The sequence below is a fragment of the Zonotrichia leucophrys genome, chromosome 4A, assembly GCF_028769735.1.
Source record: "Zonotrichia leucophrys gambelii isolate GWCS_2022_RI chromosome 4A, RI_Zleu_2.0, whole genome shotgun sequence".
NCBI lineage: Eukaryota > Metazoa > Chordata > Aves > Passeriformes > Passerellidae > Zonotrichia > Zonotrichia leucophrys.
Window position 1 is genome coordinate 4251094 of NC_088174.1, and position 12480 is coordinate 4263573.

Below are 12480 nucleotides of genomic sequence, written 5' to 3' on the forward strand. Positions count from 1 at the left end.
TAAAAAATCAAACAAAAATCCTCCGTATAAAAATAAGGTTTTCATTTTTTTCCCTTCCTGAAAACAACTGACACTGCAGCCAGCACAAGGCCCTGAGTTTTGTGGTGGATGAAAGGAGTTGGTCACTGACCTGCAGGTGGTTCCTGGGGTGGTGGTGGCTTGACTCCAGTGTCTGTAGCAGCTGTTAACCCAAAGAACTGAGCCTGCACGGTGGCAAATCCACTTCATCTGAGGGAATTTGGGAACGGAATTAATGGTGGAGGTGGTGAAGTTACACGAGTTCTTGGAATGTGGGCTATTTGTTCAATTCTTTTCAACTGTTATCTGTCTGCTCTCTGGCACTTTTGTCTCTTGCTTTCTGCTTCTTGGGACCTTTAGGTAAGGGCAGTTGATCTTTAGAGAAAAGATCCTGTCTTTTGGGTCTTTGGGCTGTTTTTGGTGCACTCAGCTGTTGGGTACAGGTCTTGCTAAGTTCCATCAGTGCTAATACACAGCCTCAGGCAGGGCAGGCTCTATCCTGGAGGCTGGAGATGCCCCGGGGTGTGTGTGTTGGGGGCATAAAGAGCAGTTCCAGGGAACCCAGCTACTGGTGAGCGAAACAAACGCTCCCAGCCAGCACTTCCAGAGACCCTGCAGAGGCTGAGGCTTTTGGAAAGAAGCAATCCCATTTGTACACCTGGGAGAGAAGCCAGAGGTTAGAGGTAATTCTGTTAAACAGTGGTATTGCATCTGATTTTAATATTTGGTTTTAGGGACAGCAGTTTTTCCAAACGCTCTCCCAGTGTTTGTTTTTCAAGTGTTTCTCACCTTCCACACTTAAATAACGAAGAACTTGCCATTTTCAATTTTGAAACACAAACAGAGACGCTGCTAATTTTAAGAAGCCTTAATTACCACAACCCTCTTTTGACAAGGTAAAATAGAAGTTGAGAAAGACTCGAGCTGGATGTTATTTAATGGTTAAGCTAGCTGTGGATGCGCCAGGCCGAGAGGCAAAACTAAAAACCATTGTGGGGAAACTCCTTATGTCCGCGTCCTTTTCAAATTCCATCGGACGGAACTGTGGCTCTGTAACCGCGGTGGCGCCGGGGGCGGGCGGAAGGCGGCGGAAGGGGCGCGGCGCGGGCGGGCGGTGCCGGTGACGCGGCGCGCGGGGCCCGGCGGGCCGGGGCGGTCGGTGCGGCGCGATCCAGCACGCGGCGCGGCCATGGCGGACGGGGACGGTGCGCAGCGGTGGGGACCGGCGGGGGCGCGGGCAGCCCGGGCGGGGAGCGGCGCGGGGAGGGCTCGGGGCCGGCGCGGCGCCGCTCGGGGAGGGCTCTGCAGGCGGCTGTGCCCCGCCGGGCCTTTGCCCCTCTGCCCCTCTGCTCTCCCGGGCCTGCCGCCGCTCACTCCCGGCGTGTCGCTCCCGCAGGTTCCAGCGTGAAGAAGCGGCGGAAGAAGGAGAAGCGGGCACTCACCGATGATGATGTAGCGGTGAGCGCGGGGAGGAATGGGGGGTGGATCGGGCCGTGCTCGGGGGGCTCCCCCAGCCCCATCCGTGGGGACTCGTCCTGGGTACCGTGGGTAGGGCCGGGCCGGGCTCTCCCCGCTCATCCCGGGGGCTGCGCGGCCGCCCCGCGTGGTGCGAGCGGAGCCTCCCGGGAGGAATGAGGGGTGGATCGGGCCGTGCTCGGGGTGCGATGGGGTTCCCCCAGCCCCATCCGTGGGGCTCCCCCAGCCGTATCCGCAGGGACGCGTTCCGGTACCGTGGGTAGGGCCGGGCCGGGCTCTCCCCGCTCATCCCGACGGGATCGCGGCCGCCCCGCGTGGTGCGAGCGGAGCCTCCCGGGCCACGTGGAGAGCGCGGCGGGAACGCGGCCCGCCGGCTTCCCCCGCTCTGATCCCGCTTAACTTCGTCCCCCCCAGGACATCCAGCACACCGAGGACTTTCTGATCAAGCCCGAGTCGCGGGTGGCCCAGCTGGACACGTCGCAGTGGCCCCTGCTGCTGAAGGTAGGGCGGCTCTGCTCGGCCTCGTGGCCTGTCCGAGTTCCCGCTGCTTTTGTCCTCTGCCCCTGGAGGTGTAACCGCGCTGCGGGAGCGGCACACGTGGTGCTCTGCCGCCAGAAATCGTGTTACAATGTCTCTCTAGCTATATCGTTTAAGTTCAGTGAGTTTTTCCGTGCTTTGGAAAGATCCCGCCATATTTCTTGAGTTTTTCATTTGTTTCTGATTACGGCCTGGTGGCGTGTGTAGGTTTCCATGTTGGTTTTGCTGAGTTTCTAGGGAATGTTCAGTTTATCCTGGATTGTCAATGCATATATTGTGCTGCTTTCCCATCCTTCAGTCCAGGATTTCTATTTTTTTGTATTTTTGTAAAATAATATCGTAGTTTCATTGTTGGGTCATTTCCATTTTGGAAGTGGTTCTGTCACTTAAATGTACAAATCAGACCTGGTTATGTGGGAGATGTACTGCAGCACAACAGCACTGAAATCAAGGGAGCTTAAAAAGACTTGTAACTTCTGCTTGGATTTTGTAGAACTTCGACAAGTTAAATGTGAGGACAGCACACTACACACCTCTTCCTTCCGGTGCTAATCCCCTGAAGAGAGAGATTTCTGACTATGTTAGGTGAGTGCAATACAGGCCAGAGTGGTTTATTTTTCTTGCACAGTTAATACCTTCAAAATATTTTCAGTCTGGATTCCCCTTGTACCTTTCTTCTTCACTGCAGCATCAGTAAACATTTAAATAGGACCCACTGATCTCTCCCTGTAAAGTTTTCTTTATTCTGGGGTTGTAGCTGGTCTGATAAACATGCAAACCACCTAAGGAATTCTCTGGGGTCTTCAGAAAAGTCCCTTGGCCTGCTGGGCTTTGAAACTGCTTGGAGTTTGTAGAATTTGAGGTTTTTTATAAGTTCAGGGGAGAATTCTTTGCCCATGGATTATATCACCTGTTGTGCATGGATGGAGCAGGTCACTGTGAGCTTACTGAGAGCTCATTGCTTATCTGGCTGTATAAAAATACATTTCTTTGCAGCCAGGACAGTATTTCAAAGTTCCTGCATTGTTGCCATATATGCCCTGATGCTTATCTCCCATTCCCTGCCCTTTTGCACCCCAGGTCTGGCTTTATTAACCTGGACAAGCCCTCCAACCCATCCTCTCACGAGGTGGTGGCGTGGATCCGGCGCATCCTGCGCGTGGAGAAGACGGGGCACAGTGGCACCCTGGACCCCAAGGTGACAGGGTGCCTCATCGTGTGCATCGAGAGGGCCACAAGGCTGGTCAAATCTCAGCAGAGTGCAGGTTTGTTCATGCTCAGGGCTATTTGCAGTGGCTGGGGATGTGTGAAGTGCTTTTGGAGACAAAATGGAGGTTTCTCAAACTTCAAAAGGCCAGTCTTAGTCTTTAGTGCCTTGACATTAAGGGTTATTTCAAACCACATGTTGTCTCAGGTGGTTTTTTCATTGCTTCTCTGGTGCTTGGGCTGATACAAGTCAGTGAAAACACCTCTGACATGGTTTGATGTACCAGTTGAACTTAGGGCTTCAGCCTCTTCTAGTCCAGAGAAGAAATAAATACACCTTAGATTTATTTCCCTGCAAGAAAAACCAACTCTTAATAAACCATGCCCATTTCCTAGAAGAGATGGTAGGATTTCAGGGTTCTGGGGACGTGTGGCTGTTGAGCAGGGTGGACCTTGAGGTCAACATCAAATGCCAGTGGCCGTTCCTGACTGCTCTTGTCATTCTTTCAGGCAAAGAGTATGTGGGAATTGTTCGGCTGCACAATGCCATTGAGAGTGAGGCTCAGCTGGCCAGGGTAAGTCTCACGTGCTCTCAGCCATGCTGGGCACTGGTGGGAGATGAGAGGCCAGGAGTGGAGCTCAGGTGTGCTCATGTGAGGTGATGACACAGTTTATCCATTCTCTGAGTGCAGTGGAGCTGCCCTCCTGCAGCACCCAGCTCCTGTTCTAGGCTCTGGGTGCTGTGCAGCCTCCAGACACCCTGCAGTGTCCCAGTGTCCTGCTGGGGCTGCTGGATGTGTGGCTGGCTGCCTGCAGGAGGGGAGCAGGGCTGGCAGGGTTGGAGCCCCTCCTGGGGGGCTCCAGCCTCACTGGGACGAGGGATGGTGTCTGATCACATGCTGCCATCTAATGGAAAAGTCCTGGCATCTCGACCACATCACTGGCTTGGATTTGGTGTATTAAATATGGATAAAAATTAGGGTAAACCTCGTGGTTTCTCACTGTTGGAAGTGGTCACAGTTGCTGCAGACTCCAAGGTGCTCCTGCATTAGGGCACAAGTGTAAACTCTTGCTTCTCCTTCCTCCCTCAGGCCATAGAAACCCTGACAGGTGCCCTGTTCCAGCGGCCACCCCTCATTGCTGCTGTCAAGCGACAGCTGAGAGTCAGAACCATCTACGAGAGCAAGCTGGTGGAGTATGATCCTGAGAGAAGATTAGGTAAAACAGGGCTTTCCTGCCTTCTTCCTATAAAACCAACAACTGATAAAATTTTCTGTGAAATGGGCTGCTTTTGGCACATGTCTTACGACCTAAATCTATTGAAGATGGAGGGAGAGACCCAACTTCCTTGTTCAGCATCTGACTCCGTTTATTCACTCAATCCATCACTTTTTATAACCGTGTTAATTAAGTTCATGCATATTGCAAACCCGAGCTCACAATAGGTCAGAGATAACACACCAACCCCTCCTTATGTTTCCAATACCAAGATTTGGGTTCTCAAAATTATTTTTGCTTTCCCAAAACAGCCAAAGATAGAATATCTACTTGTTATGAGAAAGCTGCCTGAGAACTCTGGTATGCAAGGTTCTCAAGGTCTTCATGTTTGTCACTTTTACTTGTAATTAAAAACAACCTGAGAACCTCTGCTGTTTACAGAAACTGGCTGTGAGAATTTTACTCCTCACAGCTGTCTTCTAAGCCATTTCTAAAAAAATCTCCAACATAAATCCTCCCATTGTCCAGCAGTAACTGCTTCATGCATTGCTTTGGTGTGCTGGGAAGCAAATCCCACCTCTTTTTGTGCTGCTGCACCCTTCACAGAAGAGCCAAATGATGTCAATTAGATGGCATTAGCTCTCAGGGCAAAGATGACCTTCATCTATCACCCCATGCTGATGGCTCTGGGAAGGGTTGGGCATGCAGCTTCTCTTGTAGGATGTGGTTTATTTTCTGCTTAAATGTTGTGATGCACTGAGTCCTGGCTGGGTGGTAACAGGGGTGTGACAGGGCTCCACAGAATCCCAGCTACCAGTGGAGGAACAAAAAGGCAGCAGCACGGGCCCTGGGGTGGAACTGGGGTAACTTTATTCCATGGTAAAACCCTGAACTGAGGGCAGACAGGAACACAAGGCAGGGAATACAGTGTGTAACCCAATTGAGGATTTCAAGGCAGGAGAACAGCTTAAACAAACCAATGGGGTTTCAAAGGATACAGAACTGACAGGGAAGTTTCTAAAGGGAAGGGCAGGTTTGGGGAGGGATTGACATTTAATGGAAGGAGGAGTAAGGAGGGTTCTGGGGAAAAGAGCAGGGACAGGAGGGGGTGACAAGTGGGATGAGGGGGTTGAAACTTGGCAGGGAGTGGCCAGGTAACAAACAGAAAAACTAGCACTTAACTGAATAGAATAACAATGAGGGAGCAATTCTAATTTTAGAAACATAAGATACAAAATGGGGGCTTGTGCCACTCTAAAGAGAAGGGGAGGACAATACAGAGGGATTGCAAAACCACAAATTGAACAGTGAATATACCAAATAAAGAAAACACACTACAACATCTAAATCTCTCTATCCTGCCCTGCCTTTCAGGTATCTTCTGGGTGAGCTGTGAAGCAGGCACGTACATCAGAACCCTCTGTGTGCACCTGGGGCTGCTGCTGGGCGTGGGGGGCCAGATGCAGGAGCTGCGCAGAGTCCGCTCGGGCATCCTGGGAGAGACGGTACAGTGGCACCTCAAATGTAGCCAGCCCCTTTGACATTGGCACAATTGCAGCAGCTCCTGGGGACTGTGGGAGCTCTGCAGTGTTAGGAGGTTTGTGCATAGCCCCCAAACAGTGAGAGCTCTTGCCGAGGATGGTCTGTAACCAAAGTGTTGAGTTCAGTTCAGGATGTTGCTCCTGTTCTGGTAATTAAACTTTGGGACACTGAGTGACTGGGAAGTGCACTGTGGTGGCTGAAGGTTTGTTTTATGTCACCTGTGTTTCTCAGCCTACAGACCCTGGTGTCCATGAGTTCAGGAGTGTGAACAGCTCAGAGAATGGGGTTCATTGGAATGAACTGGGAGGTGCAGTCTTGTGAGATCTTGGACACTTGTGCAGTCTTTTCACTCTGGTTACAGAGAGATCCTGTTGCTGGTCCAAACTCCAGAACTAATTTCTTTCTTTGCAAAGCAGCAGTATCAGAGTGCAGGTGCTTCCCCACCCATCTGTGCACTTAGCACTGTAATCACTGGGTCATTTCTGAATTCCAGGTGTTGGGTGCTCACAGTTTTCTCAGAATTTGTTCCATGCCACAGGTTAAAGAGCTGGTTAATTAAGAGTTTCATGTGGGCAAACCTTAGACTGTAGATCCAAGTGCTGTCTGAGATTAGGAAGGTCCAAGTCTGGCAGCTCAAGCCAGGCTGATCTCAAGCTGCTGATGGAAAGTATTTCCTCTCTTAAGTTGTGTTTTCATGCTTGTGGTGGGTGTGTGGTTTCACTGCCTATTTGCTCTTGGACTTCAGCTGTTCTCTTGTGCATGGTGGGAGAGTTTAGAAGGGTTTTGCCTTTGCAGGACAACATGGTGACCATGCATGATGTGCTGGATGCCCAGTGGCAGTACGACAACAACAAGGACGACAGCTACCTGAGGAGGGTCATCCTGCCCCTGGAGAAACTGCTGACCTCACACAAGAGGCTCGTCATGAAAGACAGTGCAGTGAGTTCCTGAGGCAGTGCCAGGGGACAGACAGACACTGCAAGGGGTCCCCCTGACTTGTGCAGCTGGTAGAACACACAGGGGATCAGCAGCCTTGTGTCTGGTGCTGTCCTCATGGTGACTTGTGTAGATCCTCATGTGGGGTGCTGCCAAAGCAGCACTAAGAGGCAGGAGCCATGAATTAAATACAGAATCTGCTCTCCTCACTTGAGCAGGATGCTTATGGTTTTGAGAGATATGCCTCACCTGTTGTTTGCTGTGATGGGTGCTTTGCTTTCTCCTTCCAAAGCTCCCAAGTTTTATGTAGTGGACAAAATCCCTGTTTACTTAGGGATGATATTGCTGGGATGGTAATGTCAGTGGGAAGCTAAAAATTAGAGACACTTCATACTTTGATTCTCATAATTGCTTCTAAGCCCTCCCATTCCCTACATTTTCAGGTTAATGCCATTTGCTATGGAGCCAAGATCATGCTGCCTGGTGTTCTGAGGTATGAGGATGGGATTGAGCTTAATCAGGAGATTGTTGTCATCACCACAAAAGGAGAAGCCATCTGCCTAGGTATGGAATGCCTCCTTCTCCTTGTGTCCAGCTAACTGCAGAAATAAAGACTGTGTGAGAGTAAGGGCACCACATATTAGTTCCCATGTGCAGAAGGTTTAATTAGTGGTTCCTGATGAAGAATGTGGGCCCAAGGCAGCTGGCTTTGGGCAGGATGTTGAGAAGCAGTGGCTGCATCAGTCCTGGGCCAGGTGGGAGGGGTTCAGCAGCTGTGTGATGCTCAGGTGTGCTCATGTGAGGTGATGACACAGTTTATCCATTCTCTGAGTGCAGTGGAGCTGCCCTCCTGCAGCACCCAGCTCCTGTTCTAGGCTCTGGGTGCTGTGCAGCCTCCAGACACCCTGCAGTGTCCCAGTGTCCTGCTGGGGCTGCTGGATGTGTGGCTGGCTGCCTGCAGGAGGGGAGCAGGGCTGGCAGGGTTGGAGCCCCTCCTGGGGGGCTCCAGCCTCACTGGGACGAGGGATGGTGTCTGATCACATGCTGCCACCAGGCACAGCACACCTCCTGGAGATCAGTGCAAAGGGACTCCAGCAGTAACCAGGGTCTTCAGAGAAGTGTGTGACAGCCACTGAGTCCTTGGGGTGACACTGGTGGGGGTGTTGGTCATCTTGGTGCTGCCAGAGGCAGAACAGGCAGTCACAGTTGTGTTCTTTGGGAGTTACTGACCCCCATGCCTGCTTCTGCAGCCATTGCCCTGATGACCACAGCTGTCATTTCCACGTGTGACCACGGCGTGGTGGCAAAGATCAAGAGAGTGATCATGGAGAGAGACACCTACCCCAGGAAATGGGGGCTGGGCCCCAAGGTGAGTGTGGGCCTGGGGCCAGTCCCAGGGCACTGGTGGGAGCCCAGCCATTGGGATGTGGGGCTCTGGGACCCTTGGGCACAACTGTGCCTTCTGCAGGGCCTTGCTGTAATTCTGCTGTGGTCTCCTGGAGCTGTGATGGTGGCAGTTCAGTGCCAGCTGTGGCAGCCCAGTGCTGGTGGGAGTGAGGCTTTCCCTCCCAAAAGAGCCTGAGGGCCACTGCTGGTGTTAAGGCATGGGCTCCTCAGCTCTGCACAGCACCAGCCCTCCCCTGGGGAAGAGCCAAATGATGTGAAGTGGATGGCATTAGCACTCAGTGCAAAGATGACCTTCATCCATCACCCCTTGCTGATGGCTCTGGAGGGGCTGGGCAGGAGCTTCTTTTCTTTCTGGTGCAACACTACTTAAATGCACACTGTCTGTGAGACACTAAACTGTGCCTGAAGGAGAGGAGCAGTGGGAACTCCCAGTGCTGGGTTCCTCTCCCACCTCAGGCATGTGGTAGTAGCTCAGCTGCAGCCAGGCTGGCCTGATGCAGGTTGGACTCAGAGCTCTGTGTCAAGTTGCTCATCCCATTCCTGTGGTTCAGGTGAAAGCTTTGGGGCTACTAACACATCTGTCTTATGGCAAAGGTGGGGTAATACAGGATGCTTCAAGCATTTTGGAGTCCTTTGTAAAACCCCACAAACAAGTGGTCCAGCTCAAATGCTGCAGGTCATTAGGCTGGAAGAACCCAGTGAAAGATCCAGACTCCATGATGTGCACTTGTGTTACTGTTGCTGTGACTCCCCCATCAAATTAGCCATTATCTACTGATAAAGATGCTTCTTGTCTGGGATTTAGGCTTCTGTGCAGGGGATGTTTTGTCTCATTTGTTTTAAGGTCCTTGGAACAGTGGTAAATAGAAAATGCTGTAGTTTTTTTTGGCCTGCAGCTGGATTCTCTCCTCTTAGCTTGAGGGAGGATTTTCCCTGCCTGGAGCTGCAGTTTGACTTGTGGCACTTTGCTTTCAGGCCAGTCAGAAGAAGATGATGATCCAGAAGGGTCTGCTGGACAAGCATGGAAAGCCCAATGAGAGCACACCAGAGTCCTGGAAGATGGAATATGTGGATTACAGGTGGGTACTGGGTGTGTGCCTCCCACAGGGCTGTTCAGAGGGGACCAAGGGCTGGGCTGGATGCTGCTATTTGTGCATGGATCATGTTAGACTTGGCCTGTGGGGTGCAGTTACATCTCTTGGAGTGCTCTTGGGCAGTGTTGGAAGGAGGCCCTGAGCAGACAGTTATCCCTTTTTAGCCTGCAGTGGTTTTAGAGGGAGTCAGTCTGCTAAATCAAAGGGGGGAGGCCGTGCTGTGCCCAGCCCAGCTGGCCCTGGTGCAGGCTGCAGGTCTCCCCTACACCAGCTTCCCCCAGCTCTGGGGTGGTTACAGAGCCTTGGGAGGGGACAGGGATTTGTACAGGCCAGAGCAGAACAAGGCAGGGACTGTCCTGGGCAACACTGGGATCTTTTCTTTCAGGGATGCTTCCAGGAAAGAAGCAGCTGCTGATCACCAGGCTGTTTCAGAGGTGGACAGGGCTGCAAAGGTGAGTATTGCCAGTACTCTTGGGCTCTTTTTTCATGCCCTTGTTATTCCCATTATCTGCACACACCTTGCACCTGCATTTTGGTCCAGTGATGATTTTTAGTCCAGGCTTTTCCATGCCCTTTGTTAGGCACAAGGTCAGTGCCCATTCACAGTTCCTTGTCTGGGGCTCCAGCAATTTTCCACCACCTAGGGCATGATTTGCAGCTCAGACACCAAGCTACAGCCCTGGGCATATTCTTCAACACAGTACAAGAAAATATATTGTGTGAAGCCACAACAGAGATTTGTTGTGCCAGAGAACCTTTTTGGAGACTACAGAGAGCTGCAGAAATGTCCATGCAAGAGTTGCACCTAAAATTCCCTAACTCAGGGTTTTCCATGCCCTTGGAAGGGAGCAGCAGTGTTTTAAACTAATATTTGAGATACAGGAAACACTGAAAAATACAGGGGGCAGTTCTGGCAGAAGCAAATCCTAGACAGTGTATGCTGCAGAGTCTGCAAGTCACCCTGTTGTTAAATGAAGTTGTTTTGAATCAGGCAGTCAGTTTTCCCCTCACCTGAGCTGTTGGAAGGTATTGGTGTGTCTGACAGTGTGTTCCTCCAACAGAGAAAGAGAGACTCCGAGAGTGAAAACGAGGAAGCTGTGACCCCTCCATCCCCTGCCACCCCACCACCAGAGGAGCTGAGCAAAAAGGAAAAGAAAAAAAGGAAGAAAGAGAAGAAAGCCCAAGAGGCAGCTGAGAGTGGAGGAGAACAAATTGAGAGGGTATGTAATGGGGTACTGCCATGGTCCCAGCATGGTAGAGATTGCTGTGTGTCCCTGATCACCTCCAGGATTAGTGCACCAGCAGCCTGCAGTGTGTGTCCACAGAGTGCCAGGCTTTCCACAGCAGAGGAGGATGGTTTAGAGCTGCATTTTAAACTGAATTGGTGGTTGGAGATAGGGCAGGTGGCCCAGGACAGTTGGGGGGTTCCTGCCAGGCCCCCTCTGTGCTCTGGTGCCCTGTGGGAGGATGGTGCTGGGGTGTGCCATGGGGACTGCACTGCTTTGCTCTTTGTTCTTCCTGAAATGGGCAGTGGGGGATTCCTTTCTGATGGCATCCTGACCTTCCCAACCTCTCCACAGACCAGTGAGAGCAGCAGCAAGAAGAAGAAGAAGAAGAAGAAACACAAGGAGGTAGAAGAGAGCTCGGACTAAGCAGCTGGGTGTGTCCAAAGCAAGCAACCTCATCATTGTGAGGAGGAGGAGTTTTAGGCCTTGAGAAGAGAACTGGCTGTGTGGCAGAGGAACCAGCAAGTTCAGGTTCTTCTCTGCTGTTTATATGAGTGAGGGGGTGTTTGCCCTGCTCAGGTGCCCCTCTTCATCCTGTTTTAAGGGTTGCCAGAGGAGCAGGGTGCCTCACTGTCCCTGCACTGGATTGATCTCTAAAGCTGAGCACCATGATGCCAACAGAAGTGGTATCTTCAGGGAAACTGTAGCTTCTGGCTCTTCCTTGGTCTCTGTTTTCACCTTAGTGAGGGTGGAATAATCTGTCTCCCCCCTCATGTACTGCCTCTTTCTTCCTTTTCTCCCAAGGCTGAGGCTGTTACCTGACAGTTAAAGAATGTGTTGCTTCTTGGAGGAGTGGCTTTGTCACAGCCCATGTGCATGGGTTTCCATGGGGACAGATCAGTTATTTCTGAAGGACTGTGTTTTGTTTTAACCTGGCCACATGCTTGGCTTCACCTTCAGTTAAATGAGAACAAACAGTCCACTCAGATTGTTTTTCACTCCTTTTTTGACCTTTATCATGAAAGGATTAGAGAATTTAATTCCCCCTTTTTGCTTATAGCACAAGGCTGTGCTTGTTCATGGTGTGCTGATTGCCAGGCCCAGCAGCCTCAGTGACCTGGGCAGTGTGTCCCTTTGGCTGGCTCTTTGCTCTTCTCTACCCTTTGTTGGCCTGGAGGGCAGGAGGTGACCAGGAGGTGACCAACATGTTCTTCATGCTGCTGGGGCTGGAGTGCTCCTGAGGAAAAGCTTGGTCAGAGGCAGCTCTGCCAAGGGGCATTCATTGGGTGTGGGCTTGAACGGTTTCAGATAAATCTGTTGTATTGCTAAGCTATCTGGAATTACTTGCTGGGGGCAGAAGGTCTCTCCTCTGTCACAGGGGGAGTGCTGAGCCAGAATTGAGTTCCTTGTAATGAGGAAAAACCTCAGGCTGTTTTGTTCTGAGTTTGATCCCTGCAGAGATTCTGTTAACTGTTGGTTTAACCTTGTGCACTGCTTTAGTCTTAATGGTCTATGCTCCCCTCCAGTGCTGGAGATGCAGGCAGAGGGGACAGCAGCTGGTGGGTGTTACAACCTGAGCACAAAAAAAAGAAAAGGTCCATTTTTATTTACTCCTTTTTTACAAAAAAAAAAAAAAAAAAATAAAACTTCCAGTTTTGAACAGGTGATTTTCTTGCTCCTTTGGTTCCTCCCAAAAGGTCAGTGGCATTCATGGGGGAGATTTACCACGTACCCAGCCTCTGCTCCTCTCCTGAAGAAGTGCTGGAGCAGAGAAATGGTCATGTTGATGAGCCTTTGTCATTGCTTTGTCAGTGCCCAGC

At 51.2% G+C, this 12480-nt stretch overlaps 1 protein-coding gene and 5 non-coding genes across 6 annotated transcripts; all 6 read left to right on the forward strand.

The window, feature by feature from the left end:
* Positions 1–1150: 1150 nt before the first annotated feature.
* Positions 1151–12320, forward strand: DKC1 (dyskerin pseudouridine synthase 1). The gene is made up of 15 exons (XM_064713134.1): positions 1151–1223; positions 1415–1476; positions 1909–1995; positions 2525–2616; positions 3112–3296; positions 3748–3812; positions 4329–4455; positions 5830–5960; positions 6793–6936; positions 7377–7497; positions 8184–8302; positions 9316–9419; positions 9820–9886; positions 10496–10654; positions 11015–12320. Exons 1-15 carry the CDS (start codon positions 1208–1210, stop codon positions 11084–11086), a joined length of 1551 nt encoding a protein of 516 aa, XP_064569204.1. The 5' UTR covers positions 1151–1207; the 3' UTR covers positions 11087–12320.
* LOC135448004 (small nucleolar RNA SNORD17) lies at positions 3891–4133 on the forward strand. Its single transcript, XR_010440372.1, has one exon. It is a non-coding gene; the product is annotated as a small nucleolar RNA SNORD17 (small nucleolar RNA).
* Positions 5066–5141, forward strand: LOC135448007 (small nucleolar RNA SNORD83). The gene has a single exon (XR_010440375.1). It is a non-coding gene; the product is annotated as a small nucleolar RNA SNORD83 (small nucleolar RNA).
* On the forward strand, positions 6103–6237 carry LOC135448010 (small nucleolar RNA SNORA36 family). Its single transcript, XR_010440378.1, has one exon. It is a non-coding gene; the product is annotated as a small nucleolar RNA SNORA36 family (small nucleolar RNA).
* LOC135448005 (small nucleolar RNA SNORD17) lies at positions 7732–7974 on the forward strand. The gene has a single exon (XR_010440373.1). It is a non-coding gene; the product is annotated as a small nucleolar RNA SNORD17 (small nucleolar RNA).
* Positions 8584–8659, forward strand: LOC135448002 (small nucleolar RNA SNORD83). Its single transcript, XR_010440370.1, has one exon. It is a non-coding gene; the product is annotated as a small nucleolar RNA SNORD83 (small nucleolar RNA).
* Positions 12321–12480: the final 160 nt, after the last annotated feature.